The sequence below is a fragment of the Anomaloglossus baeobatrachus genome, chromosome 1 (assembly GCF_048569485.1).
Source record: "Anomaloglossus baeobatrachus isolate aAnoBae1 chromosome 1, aAnoBae1.hap1, whole genome shotgun sequence".
Classification (NCBI taxonomy): domain Eukaryota; kingdom Metazoa; phylum Chordata; class Amphibia; order Anura; family Aromobatidae; genus Anomaloglossus; species Anomaloglossus baeobatrachus.
Window position 1 is genome coordinate 628,814,291 of NC_134353.1, and position 19,640 is coordinate 628,833,930.

The window sequence follows — 19,640 nt, forward strand, 5'->3', positions numbered from 1 at the left end:
CATTAATCTGTATGGACTATGTGGGGCCCATTATTTTGGCGCATGACTTTGTTTAAGTTTTTAACTTGGCCATCTGTGTGTATAGTATTGTATAATACTATGACATCATTAGTAGTCTATAGCATTGTATAGTACTATGACATCATTAGAAGTCTATAGTATTGTATGTATAGTAGTATGAAATAATTAGTATAGTATTGTATAGTAGTATGACACTAATAGTCCATAGTAATGTGAATTCTTTAGTAGTCTATGGTATTGTAGAATAGTATGACAATTCATGGTCTATTGAGCCCTCAGTGTTGCATCATCTTACAGTGACCAACAGAAACCTGCCATCTCAGAACATATTAACTGTTTGATCCCTGTAGAATTTTTTCCACTTTATATTCATGGTGATGTTATTTGTTTTCATTCATATCAACAATTGATTCTCCTTACGTATATTGGTGGTGTATGTCACTTTTGTCAAAAGTCAGCTACTGCAGCTGTTTATTTGTTTGTACTTCTTTGGAGGCTCCCTTGTGTGGTTTTGCCTTGTCTGACATTCTCCTTTTAATTTATTATGTAATATTAGTTCAAATAAAAACATAATAATAATAATAATAATAATAATTTGGCTATTTCTCCTGAATCTTTGTAGGATTTTGATCTTGGCAGGAGGGCGTTTAATATTGATGGTATTTTGGTTATTTAGTATTCTATAATAGTGCGGCATAATTAGTAGTCTATAGCATTGTATAGTAGTATGACATAATTTGCAGTCTATTGAGCCTTCACTATTACATCATCTTTCAGTGGCCAATAGAAGCCTGGCATCTCAATCCTGACTATGCAATCCTAAGGCTAGGTTCACATTTCCGTCAATTTGTATCAGTCACAATCCGCGGCTCTGGTAAACAACGGAATCAGTTTGGCGGATTTCGTTGTTCCCATATACTTGTATGAGCGGTGCATTGTGACTGATGAAGCTGCATTGCATCCTCCGCCCGACTGATCAGTCGTGGAACGACTGACCATCGGGCAGCAGGAACGCAGCATGTAGCGTTTTTTGAGAAGCGGAATCCTTTTGATTCCGCTGCGAATGCTCTTGCTCGCCAGCCGAACGATCGGCTGATCGCCCGGCTGCTGTGAGCGATCGGCTGATCGCCCGGCTGCTGTGAGCGATCGGCTGATCGCCCGGCTGCTGTGAGCGATCGGCTGATCGCCCGGCTGCTGTGAGCGATCGGCTGATCGCCCGGCGGCCGGCTGCTGTGCGCGATCGGCTGATCACCCGGCGGCCGGCTAATGAGAGCGATCAGCTGATCGCGCTCTCTCACGTTTTACAACGGAGTCCGACAATGAATTCTTATTCTTGTCATCCGTTGTACAACGCATCAGTCACAAGCGTCAAGCAACGCATGTGACTGATGGAAAACAACGGAAATGTGAATCTAGCCTAATTAAAATGGCATCATTTAGCTTTAATATGCATCAGATTTGAAAGATTTAAAAAACTTGACTGCTTAAAAAAAGCCTATAATCTGTTTCAGCTGCAGACTAAGATGAGGACAAGAGTTGGACTCTGCACATGTACTGTAATAGATGTGCATTGTATCTTATGTAATGATTGCATGGGAAAAGAATCTATGCCTTTTTCAGGTCCAATTGCTTGGATATAGCCACTAACACTTGCTATTTCTGTATGGTGTATTCAAATTATATTTCTCAATAATAAGGAGATGGGTTATAGTAAATGTAATTATGGCTAAGTTTCCTCTATGCGCATCTTTAAGTTTAAAGAGCTAATATTTAAAAGGTAATCATTCTATATCTAGAGACCACAAGACCAACTTTGACATCCCTCAATCATCTTTTACCAGCTAGGCTCAAAATCACTTCAATTGAGCTCTAGTGGTCCTTTACTGATGTTGCATTAATAAAGTGATTTCACAAGAAGTCATAGTTGCATTGCAAAATAAAAAAAATAATACAAAAGTTGAAGTTCAATCAAGAGAATGGGGGGAGGAAAGATGTGGATGAAGGGAAGGGAACATTCTATACATACCCTTGCAATGCTTTATAGATTCTTTGGCACTTTTCTTTTAAGGTGTGGAATATTTCTATATTTTAAATTAAAAAAATAAAATTCTATTACCTTATACTATACTGTATATTTACATATACTGTATATGAGAGAGAGAGAGAAAAAGATCTACACACACACATACAGAATACACAATTGTGTTCAAAATAATTGCAGTCAGTACAAAAACATGGGTTAAGCCCGAAATCAGAATTATAGTTTTTATTTCCATGCATTGGGAACATTGCACACTGTTTTCTAATTTCAATCATGCAGAGAAATGTACCGTATTTTTCGGACCATAAGACGCACTTTTTTTCCCCCAAATGTTGGGGGAAAGTTGGGGGTGCGTCTTATGGTCTGACTATAGGGCTGCGGCTGGGAACGAGGGTGCTGTGGTGGAGCGGGTCATCGGGGACACGAGCAGGCAGCAGCAGCGCCTGCCGTGACCACGTGGGCCCGCTCATTACATATGCACGCCCATCCTCCCGGCCATCTCTCAGCGCAGAAGCCGGCGCTGACAGGTGGGCGGGAGGACGAGCGGGGACGCGTGCATAGTAAAGAGCCGGCCGCATGATCACCCCTGGCAATTACAGCCTGGAGTGATCATGTGCGGCTGTATTCACTGCCCCCCGCGCGTCATTACCAGCGCGGGGTGCAGTGAATCAGTACACTCACCCGTCCCCGTGTGTGGAGCCGCCCCCCTGCTGCACGCGATGTCTTCCTGTTTGTTGATCTGTGCCGGTCAGCTGATCTGTGCTGAGCTGGTCAGCTGATCGGCACAGACAGGAAGACATCGCATGCTGCAGGGGAACGGCTCCACACACACAGATCAGCGTGCCAGAGAGGAAGATGTGATCGGTGCTGCAGGGAGTGAGGAAAAGGTGAGTATAAACGTTTATTTTTTTTCTCTGTGCTATAGGATACAGGCCATATACCAGGATGGTATATGAGCACGATGGGGGCATATAGCAGGATGGGAGTATGTGAACAGGCTGGATTGGGGGGGGGTATGTGAACAGGCTGGATGGAGGGGGGTATGTGAACAGGCTGGATGGAGGGGGGGGGATGTGAACAGGCTGGATGGAGGGGGGGGGATGTGAACAGGCTGGATGGAGGGGGGGGGATGTGAACAGGCTGGATGGAGGGGGGGGGATGTGAACAGGCTGGATGGAGGGGGGGGTATGTGAACAGGCTGGATGGAGGGGGGGGTATGTGAACAGGCTGGATGGAGGGGGGGTATGTGAACAGGCTGGATGGGGGGGTATGTGAACAGGCTGGATGGGGGGGGTATGTGAACAGGCTGGATGGGGGGGGTATGTGAACAGGCTGGATGGGGAGGGGGTATGTGAACAGGCTGGATGGGGGGGTATGTGAACAGGCTGGATGGGGGGGTATGTGAACAGGCTGGATGGGGGGGTATGTGAACAGGCTGGATGGGGGGGTATGTGAACAGGCTGGATGGGGGGGGGGGTATGTGAACAGGCTGGATGGGGGGGGGGGTATGTGAACAGGCTGGATGGGGGGGGGGGGGTATGTGAACAGGCTGGATGGGGGGGGGGTATGTGAACAGGCTGGATGGGGGGGGGGGTATGTGAACAGGCTGGATGGGGGGGTGGGTATGTGAACAGGCTGGATGGGGGGGGTATGTGAACAGGCTGGATGGGGGTTTATAGCAGGATCATATACAAGGCAGGAGGATCATTACCAGGATGGGGTACCTTAGTAGAAAATTTGGGGACATTACCCCCATAACAGTTTCAGCAGCAGATCCTCGCCCCATAACAGTGTGTCATGACCACATTTTTTGCTTAGTTTTATTTTCCCATTTTCCTCCTCTAAAACCAGGGTGCGTCTTATAGTCCGGTGCGTCTTATAGTCCGAAAAATACGGTATATAATTTGATAACTAATTTACGGAAAATATCATAACATGAACATTGGACTGTTCATAAAAAATAGCATTTGTTTTTACATACTAGATATCTGTCTTCTTGTTCTACAGGATTTGGCATTCCTGTAAATCCCTAACCTAATATTTAGTTCTATAATCACAGTTTTCTAGAAGTGCTTCACATCCATGTTGCATAGAGTCACCCCCAACTTCTGGCACCTGTCACCTGTTATTCCAGCCCAGGATGCTGTGACTACATTTGCATTTGTTGGCTTTGCCTCAGAAACGGCATTTTTTATGTCACCCCACAAGTGTTCTATTGGATTACGGTCCGGGGATTGGGCTGGCCACTCCATATTCTCAATTTTGTAGGACTGGAACCAAGATTTTGCTCATTTACTAGGGAGTTTAGGGTCTTTCTCTAGTTGAAACACCCATTGCAAGGGCATTTCCTCTTCAGCGTAAGGCAACATGACCTCTTCAAGTATTTTAATCTATGCAAACTGATCCATGATCCCTGGTATGCTGTAAATAGGCCTAGCACTATAGTAAGAGAAACCTGCCTATATTATGATCCTTGCACCACCATGCTTCACTGTCTTCAGAGTGTACTGTGGCTTGAATTCAGAGTTTGGGGGTCGTCTGACAAACTGTCTGTGGCCCTTGGACCCAAAAAGAACAATTTTGCTTTCATCGATCCACAAAATGTTTCTCCATTTCTCGTTAGGCCAGTTGATGTGTTCTTCGGCACATTGTATCCACTTTAGTACATTTTATTTTTGTTTAACAGTGGGCCTTTGCGCGGACATCTTGCTAATAGATTAGCTTCACACACGTGTCTTCTGTCACAGTCCTCACATGTAATTTGAGACTGTCTTTGATCATCCTGGAGCTGATCATTGGCTGAACCTTTGCCATTCTGGCTATTCTTCCATCCACTCCAATGGTAGTCTTCAGTTTTCTTCCACATCTGTCTGTTTTTGCTTTCCATTTTAAAAGCATTGGAGATCATTTTAGCTTAACAGCCCATAATAAGTTTTACCCCCTCAAATTAACTTTTTAATCAAAGTACTCTCTTCTTCTGAACAATGTCTTGAACGACCCATATTTCTCGGGCTTTCAAGGAGAAATGCATGTACACCATGTGCTGGTTTCACCCTTAAATTAGGGCCACATGATTCACACCGGTTTATTCACAGAATGATTGACCTCACTCATTTACCTCCACATTGCTATTATTTTGAACACCCACCTCTCAATTAATTATTCAAATACACAGACTGAAAAACCTGCAGATCATGAATGCAGAATGATGGTTTTCTAAGAATCTACTCCACCAGCTGGTATATTGTTTGATCTGGGCCATATTGGACAATTATTTTGAACGTGTGTGTGTGTGTGTGTGTGTGTGTGTGTGTGTGTGTGTGTGTGTGTGTGTGAGAGTGTGAGTGTGAGAGTGAGAGTGTGAGAGTGAGAGTGTGAGAGTGAGAGTGTGAGAGTGAGAGTGTGAGAGTGAGAGTGTGAGAGTGAGAGTGTGAGAGTGAGAGTGTGTGAGTGAGAGTGTGTGAGTGAGAGTGTGTGAGTGAGAGTGTGTGAGAGAGTGTGTGAATGTGAGAGTGAGTGTGTGAGAGTGAGTGTGTGAGAGTGAGTGTGTGAGAGTGAGTGTGAGTGTGAGAGAGTGAGTGTGAGTGTGTGAGAGTGAGTGTGTGAGAGAGAGTGTATGAGAGAGAGTGTGTGAGAGTGAGTGAGTGTGAGAGTGAGTGAGTGAGTGTGTGAGAGTGAGTGAGTGTGTGAGAGTGAGTGTGTGTGAGAGTGAGTGTGTGTGAGAGTGAGTGTGTGTGAGAGTGAGTGTGTGTGAGAGTGAGTGTGTGTGAGAGTGAGTGTGAGTATGTGAGAGTGAGTGTGAGTATGTGAGAGTGAGTGTGTGAGAGTGAGTGTGTGTGTGAGAGTGAGTGTGTGTGAGAGTGAGTGTGTGTGAGAGTGAGTGTGTGTGAGAGTGAGTGTGTGTGTGTGTGAGAGTGAGTGTGTGAGAGTGAAAGTGAGTCATTTCGCAACAAAAGCAAGAACGGAATTTTGTTTACTTACCGTAAATTCCTTTTCTTCTAGCTCTAATTGGGAGACCCAGACAATTGGGTGTATAGGCTATGCCTCCGGAGGCAGCACAAAGTATTACACTCAAAAGTGTTAAGCCCCTCCCCTTCTGCCTATACACCCCCCGTGCTCCCACGGGCTCCTCAGTTTTGGTGCAAAAGCAAGAAGGAGGAAATATAATTACAAACTGGTTTAAAGTAACTTCAATCCGAAGGAACATCGGAGAACTGAAACCATTCAACATGAACAACATGTGTACACAAAAAAACAGGGGCGGGTGCTGGGTCTCCCAATTAGAGCTAGAAGAAAAGGAATTTACGGTAAGTAAACAAAATTCCGTTCTTCTTTTTCGCTCTATTGGGAGACCCAGACAATTGGGACGTCCAAAAGCAGTCCCTGGGTGGGTAAAATAATACCTCGTAAGAGAGCCGTAAAACGGCCCTTTCCTACAGGTGGGCAACCGCCGCCTGAAGGACTCGTCTACCTAGGCTGGCATCCGCCGCAGCATAGGTATGCACCTGATAGTGTTTCGTGAAAGTGTGCAGGCTCGACCAGGTAGCCGCCTGACACACCTGCTGAGCCGTAGCCTGGTGCCTCAAAGCCCAGGACGCGCCCACGGCTCTGGTAGAATGGGCCTTCAGCCCTGAGGGAACCGGAAGCCCAGCCGAACGGTAAGCTTCGATAATTGGCTCCTTGATCCACCGAGCCAGGGTTGATTTGGAAGCCTGTGACCCTTTACGCTGGCCAGCGACAAGGACAAAGAGTGCATCCGAGCGGCGCAGGGGCGCCGTACGAGAAATGTAGAATCTGAGTGCTCTCACCAGATCTAACAAGTGCAAATCCTTTTCACATTGGTGAACTGGATGAGGATAAAAAGAAGGTAAGGAGATATCCTGATTGAGATGAAAGGGGGATACAACCTTAGGGAGAAATTCCGGAACCGGACGTAGAACCACCTTGTCCTGGTGAAACACCAGAAAAGGGGCTTTGCATGACAACGCTGCTAGCTCAGACACTCTCCGAAGAGAGGTGACTGCTACTAGGAAGACCACCTTCTGCGAAAGGCGTGAGAGAGAGATATCTCTCATTGGCTCGAATGGTGGTTTCTGAAGAACCATCAGCACCCTGTTCAGATCCCAGGGTTCTAACGGCCGCTTGTAAGGTGGAACGATGTGACAAACTCCCTGCAGGAACGTGCGTACCTGTGGAAGTCTAGCTAGGCGCTTCTGGAAAAACACCGAGAGCGCAGAAACTTGTCCCTTAAGGGAGCCAAGCGACAAACCCTTTTCCAGTCCAGATTGAAGGAAGGACAGAAAAGTAGGTAATGCAAATGGCCAGGGAGAAAAACCCTGAGCAGAGCGCCATGACAGAAAAATTTTCCACGTCCTGTGATAGATCTTGGCGGACGTTGGTTTCCTAGCCTGTCTCATAGTGGCAATGACATCCTGAGATAATCCTGAAGACGCTAGGATCCAGGACTCAATGGCCACGCAGTCAGGTTGAGGGCCGCAGAATTCAGATGGAAAAACGGCCCTTGAGACAGCAAGTCTGTTCGGTCTGGTAGTGCCCACGGTTGGCCGACCGTGAGATGCCACAGATCCGGGTACCACGACCTCCTCGGCCAGTCTGGAGCGACGAGGATGGCGCGGCGGCAGTCGGCCCTGATCTTGCGTAACACTCTGGGCAACAGTGCCAGCGGAGGAAACACATACGGGAGCTGAAACTGCGACCAATCCTGAACTAAGGCGTCTGCCGCCAGAGCTCTGGGATCTTGAGACCGTGCCATGAACATTGGTACCTTGTTGTTGTGCCGGGACGCCATGAGGTCGACGTCCGGCACCCCCCAGCGGCAACAGATCTCCTGAAACACGTCCGGGTGAAGGGACCATTCCCCTGCGTCCATGCCCTGGCGACTGAGATAATCTGCTTCCCAGTTTTCCACGCCTGGGATGTGAACTGCGGATATGGTGGAGGACGTGGCTTCCACCCACATCAAGATCCGCCGGACTTCCTGGAAGGCTTGACGACTGCGTGTGCCGCCTTGGTGATTGATGTATGCCACCGCTGTGGAATTGTCCGACTGAATTCGGATCTGCTTGCCTGCCAGCCACTGCTGGAACGCTTTCAGGGCAAGATACACTGCCCGAATTTCCAGAACATTGATCTGAAGCGAGGACTCTTGCCGGGTCCACGTACCCTGAGTCCTGTGGTGGAGAAAAACCGCTCCCCATCCTGACAGACTCGCGTCTGTCGTAACTACTTCCCAGGATGGGGGAAGGAAGGATTTCCCCTTCGATAATGAAGTGGGAAGAAGCCACCACCGAAGGGAGGCTTTGGTCGCCTGAGAGAGGGAGACGTTCCTGTCGAGGGACGTCGGCTTCCTGTCCCATTTGCGTAGGATGTCCCATTGAAGGGGACGCAGGTGAAACTGCGCGAAAGGAACTGCCTCCATTGCTGCCACCATCTTCCCTAAGAAGTGCATGAGGCGCCTCAAGGGGTGTGACTGGCCTTGAATGAGAGACTGTACCCCTTTCTGTAGTGACTGCTGTTTGATCAGCGGAAGCTTCACTATCGCTGAGAGGGTATGAAACTCCATGCCAAGGTACGTCAGCGATTGGGCCGGTGTCAGATTTGACTTTGGAAAATTGATGATCCACCCGAAACGCTGGAGAGTCTCCAGGGTAACGTCGAGGCTGTGTTGGCATGCCTCTTGAGAGGGTGCCTTGATCAACAGATCGTCCAAGTACGGGATCACAGAATGACCCTGAGAATGGAGGACCGCTACTACAGTAGCCATAACCTTGGTGAAAACCCGTGGGGCTGTTGCCAGGCCGAATGGTAGTGCCACGAACTGCAGGTGTTCGTTTTCCATGGCGAAGCGCAAGAAGCGTTGGTGCTCTGGGGCAATCGGAACGTGGAGATAAGCATCCTTGATATCGATCGATGCAAGGAAATCTCCCTGGGACATTGAGGCGATGACGGAACGGAGGGATTCCATCCGGAACCGCCTGGCCTTTACGTGTTTGTTGAGAAGTTTCAGGTCCAGGACAGGACGGAAGGACCCGTCCTTCTTTGGGACCACAAACAAGTTGGAGTAAAAACCGTGGCCCTGTTGCTGAAGAGGAACAGGGACCACCACTCCTTCTGCCTTCAGGGTGCCCAGCGCCTGCCGAAGAGCCTCGGCTCGCTCGGGAGGCGGAGAGGACCGGAAGAATCGAGTCGGGGGACGAGAGATGAACTCTATCTTGTAACCGTGAGAGAGAATGTCTCTCACCCAGCGGTCTTTTATTTGTGGCAGCCAGGTGTCGCAAAAGTGGGAGAGCCTGCCACCGACCGAGGATGCTACTAGAGGAGGTAGAAAGTCATGAGGCAGCCGCTTTGTTAGCGGTGCTCCCAATGGCCTTTTTAGGACGTGACTTAGACCGCCATGCATCAGAGTTCCTTTGTTCTTTCTGAGACCTTTTGGACGAGGAGAATTGGGACCTGCCCGCGCCCCGAAAGGACCGAAACCTCGACTGCCCTCTCCTCTGTTGGGAGAGGTTCTGCTTGGGCTGGGGTAAGGATGTATCCTTTCCCTTGGATTGTTTGATGATTTCATCCAGGCGCTCGCCAAAGAGCCTGTCGCCAGAAATTGGCAAACCGGTTAAACGCTTTTTGGAAGCGGAATCTGCCTTCCACTCCCGTAGCCACAAGGCCCTGCGGACTACTACCGAATTGGCGGTCGCAACTGCCGTACGGCTCACCGAGTCCAGGATAGCATTCATAGCGTAAGACGCAATTGCCGAGGTCTGGGAGGTAATGGAAGCCACTTGTGGCGCGGCCGCTTCAATTTTCGCTTGACCTGCTGATATAGCTTGTAGCGCCCATACGGCTGCGAAAGCTGGGGCAAAAGAAGCTCCGATAGCTTCATAGATGGATTTCATCCAGAGCTCCATCTGCCTGTCAGTGGCATCTTTAAGCGAGGCCCCATCTTCCACTGCAAGTATGGATCTAGCCGCCAGTCTGGAGATTGGAGGATCCACTTTGGGACATTGAATCCAACCTTTAACCACTTCCGGGGGAAAAGGATAACGTGTATCCTTAAGGCGCTTAGAGAAACGCTTATCCGGACAAGCATGGTGATTCTGGATTGCCTCTCTGAAATCAGAGTGGTCTAGAAACATACTCTGTGTACGCTTGGGGAACCTGAAGCGAAATTTCTCCTGCTGAGAATCTGACTCCTCCGCCGGAGGGGCTGAGGGAAGAATATCCAGCAACTGATGAATGGATGCAATAAGATCATTCACTATGGCGTCCCCGTCTGGAGAATGAAGATTGAGAGCGCTCCCAGGATCAGAATCCTGATCAGCTGTCTCCGCATCATCAACCAGAGAATCCCCCCGCTGAGACCCTAAACAATATGATGTCGAGGGAAATTCTAAGCGGGCCCGCTTAGACGATCTGGGGCTAGGTTCTAAGTCCGAACCCTCCGTCTGGGATGTATGAGATACCCCGTGAGGACATTGTTGGTCCAACTGAGGGGGGTCAGGGAACAATGATTGAACAGAGTCCCTTTGCTGAGATACCGGTCTGGACTGCAAGGCTTCTAGTATCTTAGCCATAGTCTCAGAGAGTTGATCCTTAAAGGCTGCAAACTCAGTCCCCGTCACCTGGACATTGTCAACAGGTGGCTCCCCCTGGGCCCCTCTTAGCAGAGGATCCGGCTGAGGAAGTGTCACAGGGGTCGAACACTGTACACAATGAGGGTCAGTGGAACCTGCCGGTAGCTGGGTCTTACATGCGGCGCAGGCAACATAATAAGCCTGTGTTTTGGCACCCCTGCCTTTTGTGGGCGCCATGCTATAGTTTTCCCTGAGTAACACAATAGGGTATATAGCCAGAAAGAACTGTGCTCATACAGTGTAAATTATATACAGTACACAAATAATGTACCAATACAATACAGCACCATGGGGCTAGCACCACATGTGCTGCTTACCAGCCGCCTAAGCGGTTGTGAGGCCACCAGAGACCGTGTCTGGGTCTCCCATGAATATGTCCCTCTCTGCAGCGTCGGTGGAGCTGACAGGAATGGCTGCGGCGTCCTGACGAGCTGAGGAAGCTGTGGGCGTGGCCTGGAAAGAGCGCGAAACGGGCGCTCAAACTGTGCACAGTGAGGGGAGTGGAGCATGTAAATCATACTCCAGCCCTCATTGCTGCTCGCTCCGTGCAGCGTCCCGCCCTTCCCCTGCCTGTCAGGGCTGAGGGCGGGAGAGAAAAAAGGGAAACTAGGCCGCAATGAAGCCGGGGACTGTAGTAATAAACGCGGCCGCCGTAAAAGCGCGGTCGCGTGAAAGTCCCCGGCGAACTACAAGTCCCAGCCGCGCCGCAGTGTCCCGTGGCAACGGCGGTCAGTGCGGTAGCCCTTACATATAAACACACTCAGCGACGCTGAGTGTGTAATGGCACATATAGACCCGGTCAGCGCCGCGGTCCCCGGTGCACTAGCACACCCAGCAAAGCTGAGGTGATGCCGTGCGCGGTCCCCATAGGGATACAGAGTACCTTTAAGATGCAGGGCCATGTCCCTGAACGGTATCGGCTCCTATCCATCAGGCTCCACAGGAGTTGTGGATGAAGCCCGGTCTCAGTGCCTGGAGACCGATAAGATCCCACTTCACCCAGAGCCCTAAGGGGGATGGGGAAGGAAAAACAGCATGTGGGCTCCAGCCTCCGTACCCGCAATGGATACCTCAACCTTAACAACACCGCCGACAAAAGTGGGGTGAGAAGGGAGCATGCCGGGGGCCCTATATGGGCCCACTTTTCTTCCATCCGACCTAGTCAGCAGCTGCTGCTGACTAATCTGTGGAGCTGTGCTTGCATGTCTGCCTCCTTCGCACAAAGCAAAAAACTGAGGAGCCCGTGGGAGCACGGGGGGTGTATAGGCAGAAGGGGAGGGGCTTAACACTTTTGAGTGTAATACTTTGTGCTGCCTCCGGAGGCATAGCCTATACACCCAATTGTCTGGGTCTCCCAATAGAGCGAAAAAGAAATAGAAGGTACAGCACTACCAATAGAAATAAGAAGTCAGATTTTGTAGCCCATAATGGTTTGCTAATATTATGAACTCTACTCGGAAAAGTTAAGAAGAATTACACAAAATCAGAATTTTAAGAACGTTAGTTGAAATTATACAAAAGAACGGGTGACATGGTATGCCTAAAAAGAATACAGCAAGATCTAGAAATAGTGCAGTGGGATTGAATATTTTTTTGTTAACCACTGCTAGAGAAAATCCTAAAGGTAGAAAATGTCAAACAAGTACTTTGGAAAGCTACAAACCTAGACTTCCTCTCAGTAATATCGAAGATTATAGAGCATCTGCGTTTCCAAAATAGTGAATCTTTTTTAACGTAGCTTGTGAAAAGTTGAACTTCTCTGAATGAGCTGTAACCACTGTAACCAAGATATGTTGGGAGAGTCCAGCTCTGAAGGCTGTATATTATAAGCTGTTCTACTGTACAGTACCCTGCAGTGGCCACTACGCACTGAATGGAGCTGGGCTGTTCAGCGCCATTTATCGTTTACATCTGTTATCGTTTACATCTGTCTACCGACGGAGCTGAGAACAGCTGATCAGTAGAGGTGCCGGAAGTCAGACCTCCACCAATCTGATATTGCTGTCCTATTGAATTGAATAGACATTTATTACATAATCCACAACACAAAGTTCAAACCATGCCTTATAAACAAAACAATACCTGAAGATTCCTCCATAATGTTAAGCCCTTCGATAGCAGCAGACGCTAGCAAAGGGGGAAGCGATGCTGAAAAACAGTATCCTTGGCCAGATAGTCTCTAGAATAAATATAGAAAAATAGAAATTTTGAGCTCATATTTAAATGTCCCATACATTACATCTTGCAGGCCCTAAAGAACTTAAAGAGAACATATCGCCAAATGTAACCTTTAATTAAAGGTGTTATCAGGGACTTTTGTCGTTTTCTGATGGGGCAAAGAACTTACACGCAGGTAGTTTCCATATATCTGCCTGTTCTACCTGGTGCCAATCTTCTGCCACTCAGAGCGGTTATGGACTGCTCTTGCCGGTGATTCTGCAGCTTCCATTGACGTCAGGTTGACAAAGCAGCTTCTTCTTATCCACTCTATTCTGTTGATGTGCGTCACTGTTGACTTCATGCTAACAGTCTGCTCTCTGCTGCTTAAAGGGCGCTTTACATGCTGCAACATCGCTAGCGATCTCATTAGCGATGTGACACGCCAGATTGTAGATGCAATCTGCCAAGATCGCACATAGGGCATTTTATAGCGCTGGTCACATGTGCGATCTCGGCAGATCGCATCTGCGATCTGGCGTGTCACATCACTAATGAGATCGCTAGCGATGTCGCAGCGTGTAAAGCGCCCTTAACGGTGGGGAGCCGGCTGCCAATCAGCATGATGTCGGCAGGGATGCCAACCCGACAAAGCAGACCGGAAGAGGAAGAAATGCTCCGTGGCCGCTCTGAGCGGGTAGATTGTCATTACGCAGAACAAGTAGAAAGTCAGCACCTACTTGTCTCTAAGTTCTTAGCCTCATAAGATTAAAAAAAAAAAAAACAACTAACTTCAGAAAGGCACCTCCGTCTTGTACTTTCTGGCTTTAATGTGCATGCTTAAAATTCGTAAGCACAGACGTTAGGGCCGAGAGTTACTGCACTCCACTGCATTAATATTCTCACGCTGTAGTCTGCCCTAAACAGAGTTCTGTCCGGATATTCGGAAAGATCACATGGTTCATTACAAGAGTATAGGGGTGATTAAGCATCATGTTACTACTGTGGGGGTCAGTTTCACATATAGTGTAAGCATATGTTAAGCCTGCTTTACACGAGACGATAGATTGTGCGATAGCACAATTGATCGTACCCGCCCCCGTCGTTTAGGCATCACGGGCAATTAGTTGCCCGTGGCACAAAAACTCGTTTAACCCCCGTCACACAGACTTACCTTCCGGACGACCTCGCTGTGGGCGACGAACGTCCACTTCCTGGAGTGGGAGGGACGTTCGGCGTCACAGCGACGTCACAAGGCACCCGGCCAATTGAAGCGGAGGGGCGGAGATGCGCGGGATGTAAACATCCCGCCCACCTCCTTCCTTCCTTTAAGCCGTCGGGTGCCGCGGGACGCAGGTTAAGCTGCTGTTCATCGTTCCCGTGGTGTCACACGGAGCAACGTGTGATCCCACGGAAACGATGAACAACAGCCGCCATTTTAATTAAACAATTTTATGAAACCTAGCGACGAGTACACGATTCACGATTTGTGAGCGATACTGCGTCGCTAGGAGGTGTCAAACGAGACGACGTCGTGCGGTATGCCGGATGTGCGTCACGAAAACCATGACCTCAACGACACATCGCACAATCTATCGTCTCGTGTAAAGCCCACTTTAGGCTGCGTGCTCATGATCAGTAATAACTGTGTTTTGGATGCTGCGTGTTTTCACTGCGTCCAAAACGCTGCGTTGCACAGTACAAGCACAATGGATGGAATTTATAGAAAACCTATGGCCAATGTGCTTCTTTTCTCTGCTGCGTACACTGACCTGCAGTGCGGCTTTCCGAGCTGCAGAATATAAAATTTATGCTGCGGAGACGCAAGTGTTCGTCACAGGAAGAATAGAGCTAAAGTCTGCAGGGGTCAGAACCCTGATCGTGGGCACAGGGAGCTTCGGTCTCCTGTAGAGAGCACTCATGCCCCCGCAGTAGAAGACACGCTATATCCAGGATGCAGCATGTCCTGATCGCGTGCACCCATCCTTAGAGGAATATCACACTGGGGGTCTCCTTACCGATGGGCATACCTGTACAGCTAGTGCACATGAGAACGTTTACTTTATGTTCACTTTAAGATTGCAGATTCCACAATGGCGCATGCACTGGAAAAGCCTAGGGTTATCTAGTTTGGACTTTATGAAATAGTGTATATGCGGTCACCAGTGTTGCTTTTACATACAGAGGTATGCAAACAAATTTTAAATCTTTATTATTATTATTATTATTTTATTTTTCCTTAAGGGGAACTCCTTCTCCTGGCTAGAAGAATTTGTTTTTTAAAAAACAGCAGTCTGTTGGCACTGAAATGGTATCCTTGTAAAAACAGATTGTAAGGGACCTTGTGCTATGAGGAGCCATAGTTTTAGTTAAAAAGTCTGATGGAAAATTTTAGAGAAAACATATGGAAATGTAATGCTTGGAAATGGTCAGTGTGCTCATACGGTCAATGGGTAGTGCCAGCGCCACCTAGTTACTTTAGAACTGGTGGAGGAAGGTTGAACTAGATGGACCTAGGTCTTTTTTCAACCTAAGTAACTATGTAACTATGTAACTTTGATTAAATAGTGCCCCACTACATGGTAAAATTGCGGGAGGGAGCGTGATGTCCTACATCATAAACATAATGTAACAGAATACTAGATATCAACTCATCTGCTGCTTATAAGTATGGTTAAATCATTGTATTTTTTTGATAGGGCATATAGCAAGCTATACAAATAAAGGCAAAAGAAAGAAGTATATAAAATAATAGTCAACATCCTTGGAAGTTAGAAAACGTAAGTACGTACTTGATGATCAATGACAAACGATCGGCCACAGCAAAAACCTCCGATGGAAGCCAGTGCATTCTCCATATTTGCACTTATTAAGTCAATGTCATCAATCTAGAGAAAGAGGAGAACACATTATACAATCATTTCATTCAGACCCCACTATTCAGGTGTATGTAAAGCATTCCTGTGACTTAGCTGTTGGATCATGCATGGCTGTGGACATATAATTGTGGTTTGCTGGTGATGAGTAAACATTGGCAGCTGAAATCTAAAAAATAAGGCATCAATAGTCGGTTTAACTTTAAAAAAAAGTCTGTCAGCAGCACGATGTAGGGGATGAAACTCCAATTCCAGTGATGTCGCTTACCGATCTGTTTGAGGTCATTTGTATATAATAACCATTTTCTCTCCTGCAGCTCTAGCAAAGCTCAATAGTCTAATGTCTGTATAACCCTGCTCACATCCTTGATTAGCAGCTTTCTGACAATGTACTGTGTACATAAAAAGCTGACAATCTGTGGTTAGAGTGGAGTTATACAGAGCAGTTGACTTGCAGGTACAAGGCACCTAGTCCTGGAATGATAATTTTCTGCTGATTAAACACTGATTTGATTTTAATTGAAACAGCAACACACAGCGTAATAAGAGACATACCTGGAATCGGGCTCTGAGCCCCTACAGCATGCTGTTCTCACAATACATAGCAAAAACCTGCTGACAGATTCCCTTTAAGAACTGCAATTGTATTAGTTGAAGCCCTATTTGGCAGTTTTCATTTGTGCCACATAACACTGTGCAGACTATATAATCACTGTCCATGTTTCCTATTCAAGAAATTAACAACTGCCTGCTCTTAATGAGGCCAATCTTTGCTTTATATCATTGTAATGTTCTTGTTTGTATACATGCTGAGTTCGTGCTAAATGTTTTCTTTCTAAGAGCAGAACAAGTGAGTTTTAGGCCAGGGTGACTCAGTGACTAACATATGTCATGTATAAAGATTGATACATCACTGATACATCACAGTATAATCCAGGTGAGCAAGGCTGCAATGTGACCCGTAAGATGCTGTGACTCCAATTTCCATGCAATACGCTGCGATGATACAGCGGGATATAGCTATCCTTGGCCACACAATTTATGTCGCCACCTAGTCTCAGCCTTTATGAGCGCATTGTGTGGAAGTAAATGCTTGACAATGGACACTATCACCCTTCACCGAGTACTGTGAAACTCTTCCCATTTGCCAGCATCCTTGACGCCTCTTCCGATTAGTATGCCCGAGCATCAATACAACGTTGAGGGGTCTACTAAGAGGCACCTAGTATGTTAGCAGGGCTTTGGTCCAGCTGCTATAGAGTACCAACGTAACCACTGGAATAGCATCCTGTAAATAGTTTTGCTCAACTCTTCGCCAAACCTTTTTTTTTTTTTTTTTTTTTAACATTGTAAATCCTAAATATGCTAAATAATGGTGTAATTACCCATTTAATGACATTTCTAAATGGTAGAAGATTCGTAAAACGCACAATCTAAAATGAAGATGTATCAAATGCAATCTACAACAGATCAAGAGGCCGAGCTGAAGTCTGGACTCAAGGACAATGTACAGAAAGCAGCAGTTTAAGCATTTCTTCCTGAAAAGAAAACTTCGTGACAATTGCATTGGGCCGGACGTTTCTACTATATGTAATAACTCCATAAATCAGTTTTAATTGGCTAGGGATGAATGCAGGCAGCCTTGGACTGCAGATTTATACAACTCTTTTCTGAGACATCATTACTTAGCCTCACATACCAAGGATTTATAACTAGGGTTCAGATGTTAAATAATGATGTTTTTGTGCAGAGGTTTCCAAAGAGCCAAAAACAGCTCAGCACCAGCATTCACGGGGCTCTCCTCCATGCAGTCTTTCACTTGATAAGGTAAAACGGGCTTAAAAGCAATTCACTAGCCATAAAATTAATTTCAATTTCCTTTGCTGAAAGCAGAATGACGCCCCATTGTGTGTCCTGAAATACTTCACCCCACTCATGCTTTGGCAAGGCCACATCTCAGCCCACAATTACAAAATATAAGAACTATTTTATGCAAGCCACGTAATTCCCCAGTCCGTAAAAGACCCTACGGTTATGGCTCAAGAGCAAGTAACACATCAACTGAGTTCAATTGCTCTGATTTGCTCCAAGAAGGTTGCAGCCTTTTGTGCTCCAGAGCTTCTCACCCATTATTAAAATTACTCATATAATATAGTAGTCTATAGTATATGTGGAGACACGGGGGTCAGTGGGTGCTCTCGTCCGCTGGCCCGGCTGCCTTTAGAAAGACAGCTTGGCCCAGGGCTCATCCCAACTGAACGTCCGACCTGCTTAACCATGGGCGGAACACTACTCAGACAACACAGGGTGAGGGAATCACAATATTAAGACTTTATTGGATCCCCAAACAATTAATAACACATAGCACATAACCAGCAGAACCACAGAATGTAACCGGCAAGTTTCTCACCCTTGCGCTGGTTCACCAGGGATTAGAATGTCCGTGCCTCAGAGCTTCCAGGGCTACTTACTCCAAACCAGCAGCACCCCGCTTTCGGTGGGCACCCACAGAGAATGGAATAACATCAGATTTAGGAAGCTGGCTGAGGACCGCAAAGCCTGTAGTTAGGTGACTGGATTGTCCCAAGCTGGATTCCTTAATTAGGTAGTCGTTGAGATCTCAGCCGACTCCTTGCATTCGATGCTGAAGTCCATTTAATATTATAATCCAGGTTCAGTTATGGCTTACCAAATCGGATCCACAGATCCTAGATAGGTAGCATGTAGCAAGAGTCTCCCTGGGCAATGGACAGTTCTCCTCCTTATGCCCCTGAGCTCTACATTCAGACCATTGGGGTCTTCACGATTGGTGGATAAGACTGGGCTCTTATTGGCTAGATTTCAAGTCGTATTCAAAATATCCCTATAGTAATAGCAGAGACGAGGGGGAGACAGCTAAAGGTCGTGTCACACATAGCGACGCAGCAGTGATCACGACCAGCGATCTGACCTTATCAGGATCGCTGCTGCGTCGTTACATGGTCGCTGGTGAGCTGTCAAACAGGCAGATCTCACCAGTGACCAGCCCCAGCCAGCAGCGACGCGTGGAAGCGTAACTAAGGTAAATATCGGGTAACCAAGGAAAGCACTTCTCTTGGTTACCTGATATTTACCTTAGTTACTAGCGTCCACCGCTCTGACGCTGCCAGTGCCGGCTCCCTGTTCCCTGCACTCCTAGCCAGAGTACACATCGGGTTACGTACCCGATGTGTACTCCAGCTACGTGTGCAGGGAGCCGGCACTGGCAGTGTGAGAGCACACCGCTTAGCGCTGGCTCCCTGCACTCCTAGCCAGAGTACACATCGGGTTAATTACCCAATATGTACTCCAACTAATTATGCAGGGAGCCGGCACTGGCAGCGTGAGAGCGGCGGACACTAGTAACTAAAATAAAAATCGGGTAACCAAGAAAGGGCTTCTTGGTTACCCAATGTTTACCTTGGTTACAGCTTACCGCAGGCTGCCAGACGCCGGCTCCCGGCTCCCTGTTCGCTTCAGTTCATCGCTCTCTCGCTGTCACACACAGCGATGTGTGCTTCACAGCGGGAGTGCAACGTCCAGAAAATGAAGCAGGACATTCAGCAACGACCGGCGACCTCACAGCAGGGGCCAGGTGGTTGCTGGATGTCACACACAGCGACGGGACGTCGCTGCTACGTCACATAAAATGGGTGACTTAGCAGCGACGTCGTTGTCGTCGTCGCTATGTGTGACACCACCTTAAGTTACATTGCATCTAGCAATACACATCATAATACAATGGGAGGTTCGCATAATTGAGTTGTCTGGGTGTTTGACCTTCACTGGCAAAGGCAATTACATGAGTCAACAAGAACTTTAACACTAGACTCCTAAAAGGTACCGTCACACTAAGCAACATCGCTAGCAACATCGCTG

General features: G+C 47.5%; 1 protein-coding gene across 1 annotated transcript in view; it reads right to left on the bottom strand.

The window, feature by feature from the left end:
* The window catches only part of SPTLC1 (serine palmitoyltransferase long chain base subunit 1), a 122,642-nt gene that overhangs the window by 25,852 nt on the left and 77,150 nt on the right, over nt 1-19,640 (bottom strand). Inside the window, exons 10-12 of the mRNA XM_075352607.1 lie at nt 15,660-15,755; nt 12,793-12,889; nt 2,048-2,102 (exon numbers count right to left, since the gene is read on the bottom strand). Of these exons, the coding sequence (XP_075208722.1) occupies nt 2,048-2,102; nt 12,793-12,889; nt 15,660-15,755 (248 nt within the window). The remainder of the gene's footprint in view (nt 1-2,047; nt 2,103-12,792; nt 12,890-15,659; nt 15,756-19,640) is intronic.